Below are 9943 nucleotides of genomic sequence, written 5' to 3' on the forward strand. Positions count from 1 at the left end.
AGAGAGAGACATAAATTAATGATAAGATACTAGAGAAGGTGTATAGGATAAAAATTCTATGAAAAATGAAAATATTGGTTTTCATATTAATTGTATCCGGATGGTTAAATATAATAAGTTATTAGTGTGAGAGTTATATTCAATCTAGTGTTTACCGGAAAACGGTGTATTATGTGTTCCTATTTATATATTCGTCCATTAAACTTATGTGGCAAATGAAACGGGACTGATCAGGCACGAGTACTTAATTGCCTGAGTATTTTCGTGGGAAGCCATGTACCGAGTAATCCGGCGAATTAAAACCATACCAAGGTCAGAGTTTGATTGGTTTCCAGGTGTTGGTGTGTAAAATATTTAGAACGCGGATTTGCCAACCTTCCCATTGATAATAAACAAAAACCTGTAACGATTAAGTCTTAATATATGTAAGCGGTTGTAGGCAAAACTTAACCTAAAACTAATGCGAGTAAATATATTCAGTTATATTTAATCTCTTCGCCAAGAGACTCCGTTGCTTAAGTATATGATTCGTAAAGAACATATGCCCAATAAACTGTTCAAGATACACCAAATTGTGGTTGACATTTAAATAATATAGAGTATTTTATATATAGACGCGCTATAATGTAAGTATGAAAATTGTCTGGTAATAATCAACGAGGGTCAGCGATAATTCCATGTAAAAAATAATATAAGGTAGACGAGTGTCGTCATTATACTCAAATTTGCCGAAAAAGTGTATTAAATTCTGACTTTTGAAGAAGGTTTATATATCATTACATATATTTACTTAATCAAAATATATACAAAACACATTTGCCCCAGAAAATAAAGAGATCCAAGATAATATTCTCTCGATCAATGATCAAAATTCGCTACAATTAATGATTTATAAACCAGGAGTCGTTTCTAAGATTGGACATTGTCGATTACGGCTGTGTCCTATTTATAGGAACTGCTATCGTAATTTTCACAGTGGTAGGGTCAATCGCAGAAATAGCGAAAGCTTTATTTAATACACGTTTGCACTTCCAAAAGGAATATGAAATTAAGCCTTTGCAACTAGTGACGACCGAGTGGGAGACAGTTTGAATTCTATTTTCAATTATTATTAATTTTTTCCTTTCACTTCGATACTCGCAATTTATTTAATACTAGGCCAGAAAGTTGTAGTTCATTTTGCCAAATAGTATGGTTAATTTTGTTTTCATGTTGTTTGCTTCTACTCTTTTCCTCCAATAGAATGAGAGTATATATTTAATAATGACTGCTATCTTCGATTCTCAGTTCAAATAGTGGATTACAATTGTAAATATAATACCCATCGATCCTTCCATGCTAAAATAGACATGAGCCTAAAACGTTCGCATTTTAAATTTGATTCTTCCGACGACGAGAATAATCAGGCTACTACAAAATCATCACTTGCGAACTATGACAAAAAAAAGAATTCTTTACCGCCCAAATTGTTGAAGGGACAATCTACCAGAAATTCGAGGCAAGCTCCATTAGAAAGTAAACAGAATAAGCAATCAGCCAAAGCAAAAAGTCTATTGCCATTTCGCAAGAGCCTTCCAATCTACAGCGGTACTATTTTCTAATGCTTCTCTTTTTTCTATTGCACTAACTTCATTATGATATATTAGCACGCAATGAAATCATAGATCAAATTAGAAGCAATGACTCTATAATTATCGTGGGAGAAACTGGAAGCGGAAAATCTACCCGTAAGATATTTAAGTCAAATCTAACCGGAATTATTACTCATTACTTAACATTTATCTCAATAACAGAGATCCCGCAATATATACTAGAAGACTTAGCTTCAATTGGTGCAATTGCAGTCACTCAACCAAGAAGAGTTGCAGCTATTAGCTTAGCAAAACGTGTTGCTGAGGAAGTGGGAACAAAACTAGGATCAAAAGTAATTTTCTTTTTCAATTTATCAATTAACTGAATGTATTGGATTCGCTAATTAAAATTCAAATAGGTTGGATATACGATTCGCTTTGACGACACAACTTCCTCAGATACCCTAATTAAATATCTAACTGACGGTATGCTTTTACGTGAGATTCTCCTTGATCCCTTACTTCAACGATATGGTGCGGTAATTCTTGACGAAGCACACGAACGCACGCTTCGAACGGATATTTTGTTTGGTATGGTAAAGGAAATTCAGCGTGCTCGTAAGGAGCTGGTACAAAAAAATGAGAAGAACGCTAGCGAGTTAAAAATCATCGTCATGAGTGCAACTTTGGATGCGGAGAGATTCTCTGAATATTTCAACAAGTAAGTTTAATTGGACTCAATTACTTTTTCTAATGCGATATATAACCCTGTTTTATTAGTGCAAAAATCTTATATGTATCTGGTCGTTTATACCCCGTGCGAGTATTCAATACTGTTGAACCGCAGTCAGATTACCTTGATTCTGCGCTCATCAATATTTTCCAAATCCACCTGAGCGAGTCATCTGGAGATATCCTTGTATTCCTAACTGGACAAGAGGAGATTGAGACCCTTGATAAATTGATAAAAGAATATGCAGAAAAATTTCCTGAGACTCAATCAACGCAGCTACTCCCATGCCCAATATTTGCCGCTCTGCCAACTGCGCAACAACAGCGAGTGTTTACCCCAGCCCCTCCTAATACTCGTAAAGTAATCCTGGCCACAAACATCGCAGAAACATCTATAACCATTCCTGGTATTCGTTATGTCATCGATTGTGGTGTAGAGAAACGCCGCAGTTATAATTCACGCATAGGGATGGAGAGTTTATTGATTCAACCGATTAGTAAAGCGAGTGCACGACAAAGAATGGGCCGTGCAGGTCGTGAGGTGAGTGTTTCTCCCTTGACTTATCAACTGTTAATCTCACAATTTGATGATCCCTTAGGCCCCTGGTGTCTGCTATAGACTTTACACAGAAGAGGATTTTGAAAAGCTGGAGGAAAACACAGTTCCTGAAATTAGGAGGTAATTTTTACTTGTAGTCTCAAGTCTAATGGTTTATAACATTGTAAATCTCTAGGTGCAATCTTACATTTGCCGTTCTTCTTTTGAAGGCATCAGGTACAGATGACATTTTGAAATTTGATTTTATGGATCGCCCATCGCGTGAAGCATGTAAATATTTTATCCTGACTTTTCATTTTTAAGCTCTTAATCTCGATATCTTTTCTATCAGTGATCCGCGCACTAGAACAACTCTATGCTCTTGGAGGAATTAGCGATGATGGACGGCTTACTGATATTGGTCGAAAAATGGCGGAATTTCCATTAGATCCTCCTTTTTCAAAAGTTCTTTTGATTTCAAAGGTAACTTTTTTAACGCATAATTACCAAAATATCTTCATTATTAAATTTTTAATTTATTCATAATTAATAACAGGAATTAAATTGTACTGCAGAGGTTGTGGCAATTATCTCCCTCCTTTCTGTAGATACAATTTTTTATACTCCACATGACAAACGAGATGAAGCCCTTGTACTCCGCCGGAAATTTATGCGTGCAGAGGGCGACCATCTAACTCTACTCAATGTCCTCCGGTCATACACAGAAATGCACGGTGACGCAGAGTGGTGCCGTGAAAACTTTATCAATATGCGCAACATGAAGCATGTGCTAGATGTGAAGAAGCAATTAGAGCAATTCTGTCGTCGCCTTGACATTGATCCTAGAATGTCATGTGGTAGTGAATACGAAACAGTACTCAAATGTTTCCTTGCAGGATTTTTCCAGAATACGGCATTATTGCAGCATGATGGCACCTACAAAACAGTTGTTGGCAATCAGGTCCTAACATTTAACTCTGAAAAGTATTCCATCTAGTACTAAACGTAAGATTTACTTGTAGATTGTAAATATTCATCCAACCTCGGTCATGTTCGGAAAGAAAATTGAAGCGATTATGTTTAACGAGCTGGTAATTTAGTTTTAGTATATGGCATTAAGCTTCAATTTTTATTTTTTTGATTTTCTATAGGTATTCACAACTAAACAGTATGTTCGCGGAGTCTCTGCTATACAAGCACATTGGCTCCTTGGAGCCGCGCCGAGATATTTCAATAATGCTTCTTCATTAGGTGCTGCACCTGTTGGAAAGTAAATTCTTTGTAGATAAACCCATATATTTATTCATTTATTAAAAAAAATTATTCTTTCTTAAAATCGAATTATGCCAATAATGTGTCTAATTTTGTTTTATTAATTATTTAATATTGAAAAAAATTTACAGGTAGGAGGAATAAAACTGTACACACATCTCATGATTGATTTTGTTGGGTTCTCCGTCTTCGCAAAAATTCCTCAACCAGGCCTTGATACATGTGGTTATGAAGATCTTTAACACGCAATAGTTGTGATTGTAGTTGCGAGACTTGTGACCTCAGAGCAGCAGTTGATGATGAATTCTAATTGAAATAATAAGATTATGATTATATCGTTAAGAGTCTCAACTCACACATACCTTCAGCTGAGACAGCGCTTGTGCAGCTTCCCTTACTTGGTTTATATCTTTCGAATTTTCAAATTCTTCTACACTAATAGCGTTATCTCCCACGAATAACCATGGGCTATCATCAGTTTCTAAATTTGACCTAATCTTTTTGAATGGATTGATGGTCATCGATTGGTATTTGGTTGACTGTGAAGCCCCAGACAAATGGGAAATTAGCTCCGGTGGTTTTAAGAGCATATGGAGACTAGATATAGGGCCCTTATGTTGGTTAAAAGTACGCAGCACTTGACGGCTTGCAATGTCCCATACACAAACTACCCCGTCATTTGCGCCGGATACTAGCAAATTTCCATCTATTGAGAGAGCCATTGTTGTAATTGGTGCCGAGTGTCCGCGGAAAATTTGTCTTGAATTCAAAACCTCCTTTCCATTAATATTCTCACTCGTATCCAATATCTCTTCAACACTAATAACGTCACCGCCACCACCCACAGTTTCCAACTCATATCCACGCTGTAAGCGCTTTCGGAAAAGGTCTACAGAGTAGATAACATCGCCCGCAGCAGCAAAAAACTGATTCTCTGCAAGCACAAATGCGAGAGCTGATACAGCATGTGGAAACAGAAAAGTGGTAAGAAGCGCGCCAGTTCCTAGATCCCATAGCTAAAATGCATTATGAATATGATTATAGATCTCATTTCCAAATATATAAAAACGTACTTTGCAAGTGTGATCCAGAGACGAGGTTAGCACACGTGCACAGCGAAATTTACCCACTCCACAAACAATATCAGTTATGGGTAATGTGTGGTCTGACCACGCATAGTAAGGTGCTGGTGTGATATCTATATTTGCATCGTCTATCAAGCTGCTTAATAAATATACAGCGACAACAGCATCCTCGCTTCCAGACAAAAGTGCACTATCATCTTGTGTGAAACGTAGAGCTGTCACTTTTTTGTAGTGAGCATCAACAACTCGAATAAGCCGCCCAGTTGCAATCTTAATAAAAAAATAAAACAAATAACATACATAAATACCTATCTGAAAAATGAATATAAGGAAATATAAACTTATTTCGTACGTACTTCCCAAAGGTATATTTTGCCATCCTCTGTGCCTCCAGCGAAATAAACGCCACGCGCTGACGTAGCTATAGATACAAGCCTTTGAGGGAGTACCATTTTCATTTGAACTTGATCCTATTAATATTTAATAAATTTATTAGTCACGAAAATATCAAGTGTGTGTATATTAAATTATTGTACTTTATGCCATGCATAAACGTTTAGCACTGCCCGATCTATTTGAGCAGCCATCATCAGCCCATATCGACCTCCCGAAGCACCAGGTAATGAAGCAAGAGCTAAGCAATTAGGAGCGCATAAGTTCTGTTTGTAGGAAAAATGCGTAGTGGCAGAGCGAGGGTCCCACAAAAACGTAGTAGAATCGGTAGATGATGCCGAGACAATGACTTCGCTTAACATTATATTTAACAAATAAAGTATCTAGCACAACTAACCGTCGTAAAATCCTTAAAATTGTTTACGAGGTGTTGACTGCTAAATTTGACTGCTAAATTTGACTGCTAAATTTGACTTCACCATAATGCTGCGCCAAATTGATACTATTCATAAGGTAAACAGCTATTTTTGAGATCAGAATCAGAGAAAATGACACTTGCGAAGTCAATTATCCCTCAAGCAAAGAATGGAGCTGGCGCATTTGTTTTACAATGTCGCAAAATGGTTTTTCATTATTGTGAAAGGAGTGGAAGTAGTCGGGGGATGATGTATGTACATTGGAATGAGATAATTATGTTTAGAAAAATGACTAAATTTCGAATATTTATTGATGCAATTTTAATAGTGATTACTTGAAGCAAAACCTCATCCAATTTGCTCGCGAGAATCCACAAATTGAAATTATGGTGCATCCACGACCTTCTCATCATCCCGTTATCCGAGGATTATACTGTAAAATTCAATTATTACTGATTATCCGTTCCATCGTTAATCTAATTATTTGATAAATAGTGAATGGTCGGGATAAAGTCATTTGTGTCCGCAACATGTCTCCCTCAGAAATTGGCGAGAAAGTTCGACTCCTCCGAGACTCTAGTGGAGCAAAGATCAAGCCTATGAAAAAACCCGTTATATCGACTTCAGAAAGTGTGCGTGGGATTTGGTCACCATTTCATAGCAAAGCTCATGAGATCTAGTTCTTTAAATATTTTGTTAGAATTTTCCTGAATTAGTTGTATCATACTAGCGAGCCTCTCTGCTCAGTCTACTTGAAAAAATTGCTCTAATTAGATCATATATTTCTTTTCAGTTCAATTGATATATAAATTTCACATACCTTTTGCACATGTGAAGTGACTGCCTTTTCTTTCTGCTATTAATTTTAATTCTTAACGCGAAGGCAATTAACTTCATAATAATATGCTCATGAAAAATGGCAGCTATCAACGATGATCTTACAGATATTGAACATCGCTCACCCGAAATGTATGAGGTATGTATGACTATTGTAGCTCTCATACTTATAGGTCCAATAAATAATTTTGGGCTTTGCTAGTTCTTTGGTCGGCGATTTAACCGTCAGACTGTGATGGATTATTTTGCTCATTCACCCTTCTGGGATAATCAAAGTAACAATGCAACCCTTCGAATGCAAACGCAGTTTAATGATCTACAGGAGACTGAGGCCGCGCTAAAGTAACTAACGAATATATTTTGTCCCTCATTCATTCCTAAATTAAATATTCAATCTTTTTATTTGAGAAATATGACTGGTGTAGAATTTGTCGTTGCATATGAACGGCCTCCTGTTTTCATAATTCGCAAACAGCGTCGATATGGTCCTGCGGAACACGAAGTATCTGCTCCATTAGCCACATATTATGTCTTAGGAGCGAACATATACCAATCCCCTGATTTATATACTATACTGGCTAATAGAATGGTGAAAATATTTAAAGGCTACTAGTGAGATAAGAATACTAATAGTGGCATGCTTTGTGGAAATTTAGTTGACAAGTCTATTCCATATTGACAAAGCGTTTCGCGAATCCCAACAACTGGCCGAATTTCACCCTGCTTCTGGTTATTCTTGGAGGACTTCATTCGAAGGTGAAACTTCCAAGCCTAAAGGTATGGAGAGTGCCCACCCTCTAATATATTCATTTTGTGGACATACTTAATACATAATATAATTCTCTAGATTCGGCGAGTAAAGCCCGTCAACTTGAAACTCAAGAGTTTCGTGCCTCAGTCGATCGTGCAATCCAAAATTCGCTGCTGAAACTTCAACAAAACCAACAGCGCTTGCTCTCTGATAGTTCTGGTGTTTTAACAAATCCCAACACAGGGGCTAAACCATCGGGAAAGCTTAGTGAATCCACAGTATGTTATTTTTACGCTCATTTGTAATTATACCAACGTGAATTAATTCCTCTAATACACAAATAGTTAGGTGTGTCAAACGGCCAGACACTTACTGGAGCAACACGGTCGATGACAGATGACTCAATCATCAAGCGGAGAAAAAAATCGGATGGTGGAGCGACTTCAATTAAGAAAAAAAAGAAGTCCAAAACTGAGGTCTGAAACTCTATTGTAGATATATAACTTGCTATTTTCAAGTTTTAATACAAAATTTATTATTAAAATGAACCTAATTATGTTTGTATCAACCGTAAACATAATCAAACAGAAAGTTTCGAAAAGCGCATAATTATACATTATATCTTTTTAGTCTATTGTTTTCTGCTCAATCAAAGTCTGAATTTATGAGCCATAATTCCAGTAACGCGGCCAGTCCACACTCAAGCCCGGAAACTTAAGTTTGCAGTCGCTATCCTCGTTCTTGCTATTAGTACTGCGTGTGAGACTTTGGCTTTCAAGCAACCAAGCACTGTGTTCCAATAAAATTGTTTCGTATTCGTTAATCGCACGAGCTGCATACCTATTTGTCGGTCCTTTTATTGTGCATTTTGCCTTTTGAATTGTAGGAAGCGACGTAGAGAATAGTGAATTTGCCGAGGCAATTGGGCCTGGGTGCGGACTAACATCATTTATATGCTGCTGCTGCGTAGTCGTGTTATGGGACAATGTAATTCCGATGGGAATATCGTCTTCATCAATAATGTTTTTTCCTTTGCTCTTACAGGATATCTCCCTGATCTTTTTTGACACTGGATTTTCTACGATATCAGAAACTCTTCTGCTATTTCCCTCGATTGATTTCTGGAGAGCATGGGCGTGATCTAGTCGATTTTCGAGCACCTTTAAACAATTTCTATAAAATATACCGAAATGAATATTAGGAACAACACCTAGCTAAAGGACTTTCTTGAATACGTACACAAGTAGACGATAGGTTTGAGGTGACCAAATACGATTATCATCACTAATTTTTCCAATAACCACTTCCTCTTTCCTTAGATCATCTGCTGCAATTCCCATTCTTGCACCAATTCTTCCCACACGCCATGCGAGGACACGCATATAATATACTCGCACATTTCTGCACCAGTGCATAAACAATCGCGTGAAGATTTCTCCATCGAGAAGAATGTCAACCACAAGCGATTGCAGTAATGCAGGAGAGGAAGTAAGAAGGGGAAAGTGTGTATAAACAAAAGATATAATTCTCAGGAGTGAGATCGTGTGATCTGAGACTTGTAAGACGATACGGATCATACGGTGGAGAAGAGAAACGTCTATAAGAGGAGAGATTTCATTCTGCGCTGAAGTTGCCCTGAAATCAACACAATCGAATTATCAGTTATAGCATCTCTTATTAAACTGAAAAAACAGTCTACCTTGGCCCGTATTCTACAAGAAGCATGTCGATAAAATCTACGAGACAGAAAATTGCCTCTACATCATAGGCACTCGTGTGCATTATTATCACACGTACCCACACACCTATCATGTCTCGAAAAAGCGTGTTTTGGCCAATAGAGACTGCACATTCGACTAAACGTTTACATGCTGTCTCTAGTGACTTAGGTTTGCCTTGTCCCATTGCGCCTAATAATCCCCCCAAGCTGCCACTTTCAACTGCGTTAATTTCATCTGCTCCTCCTGTGAAGCTTGTCGTTGCCATGTTTATATTTGCGCCGGTGCCTGATAAAGGAACATCTCCTACAGGCAGCTTTCCTACTGGGTGTAATGCGTCAAACTGTATAACTGTCGTTACTGCATTTACCTCTCTCCTCATTAGAGCTTGCAGCTTTCCTAAAAAGAATGAAGAGAGGTGCATATAACCGGGAGAAGATGCTAGCATTGCTTGTGTCAGAGCACGAGGAAAATTGGTCGAATCCAGGATGGGATCTAGATAATGTTGAAGTACGAGATGATAATACTTGTAGAACGCAAAAAAAAGTTCGCTATCATCGCTTCTCAGCCTTCTAAGCCAATTTCCAGAGAGTTCCAAGACGAGTTGGGTTTTCTCAGCCTGCGAAATAG

The 9943-nt window shown here is 37.5% G+C and overlaps 5 protein-coding genes across 5 annotated transcripts; 3 read left to right on the forward strand and 2 right to left on the reverse strand.

The window, feature by feature from the left end:
- Positions 1–1349: 1349 nt before the first annotated feature.
- VTP21DRAFT_11374 (uncharacterized protein) lies at positions 1350–4115 on the forward strand (the record flags this gene model as incomplete). Its single annotated transcript, XM_069390811.1, has 11 exons — positions 1350–1587; positions 1647–1727; positions 1794–1924; positions 1991–2292; positions 2352–2844; positions 2903–2982; positions 3038–3132; positions 3194–3324; positions 3398–3802; positions 3864–3932; positions 3993–4115. The coding sequence occupies 11 exons, from the start codon at positions 1350–1352 to the stop codon at positions 4113–4115; spliced, it is 2148 nt and encodes a 715-aa protein (XP_069252005.1).
- A 157-nt stretch (positions 4116–4272) lies between these two features.
- VTP21DRAFT_11375 (uncharacterized protein) lies at positions 4273–5953 on the reverse strand (the record flags this gene model as incomplete). Its single annotated transcript, XM_069390812.1, has 5 exons — positions 4273–4419; positions 4476–5129; positions 5187–5468; positions 5555–5668; positions 5735–5953. The coding sequence occupies 5 exons, from the start codon at positions 5951–5953 to the stop codon at positions 4273–4275; spliced, it is 1416 nt and encodes a 471-aa protein (XP_069252006.1).
- Positions 5954–6139: 186 nt separating this feature from the next.
- Positions 6140–6687, forward strand: VTP21DRAFT_11376 (mitochondrial 54S ribosomal protein mL43; the record flags this gene model as incomplete). The annotated part of the gene is made up of 3 exons (XM_069390813.1): positions 6140–6258; positions 6336–6442; positions 6503–6687. 3 exons carry the CDS (start codon positions 6140–6142, stop codon positions 6685–6687), a joined length of 411 nt encoding a protein of 136 aa, XP_069252007.1.
- A 236-nt stretch (positions 6688–6923) lies between these two features.
- VTP21DRAFT_11377 (uncharacterized protein) lies at positions 6924–8077 on the forward strand (the record flags this gene model as incomplete). The annotated part of the gene is made up of 6 exons (XM_069390814.1): positions 6924–6983; positions 7047–7186; positions 7253–7433; positions 7501–7621; positions 7692–7873; positions 7940–8077. The coding sequence occupies 6 exons, from the start codon at positions 6924–6926 to the stop codon at positions 8075–8077; spliced, it is 822 nt and encodes a 273-aa protein (XP_069252008.1).
- A 732-nt stretch (positions 8078–8809) lies between these two features.
- On the reverse strand, positions 8810–9761 carry VTP21DRAFT_11378 (uncharacterized protein; the record flags this gene model as incomplete). Its single annotated transcript, XM_069390815.1, has 2 exons — positions 8810–9230; positions 9295–9761. 2 exons carry the CDS (start codon positions 9759–9761, stop codon positions 8810–8812), a joined length of 888 nt encoding a protein of 295 aa, XP_069252009.1.
- Positions 9762–9943: the final 182 nt, after the last annotated feature.

This window comes from Calcarisporiella thermophila (assembly GCF_041956535.1).
Source record: "Calcarisporiella thermophila strain CBS 279.70 unplaced genomic scaffold VTP21scaffold_9, whole genome shotgun sequence".
Taxonomy (NCBI): Eukaryota; Fungi; Calcarisporiellomycota; class Calcarisporiellomycetes; order Calcarisporiellales; family Calcarisporiellaceae; genus Calcarisporiella; species Calcarisporiella thermophila.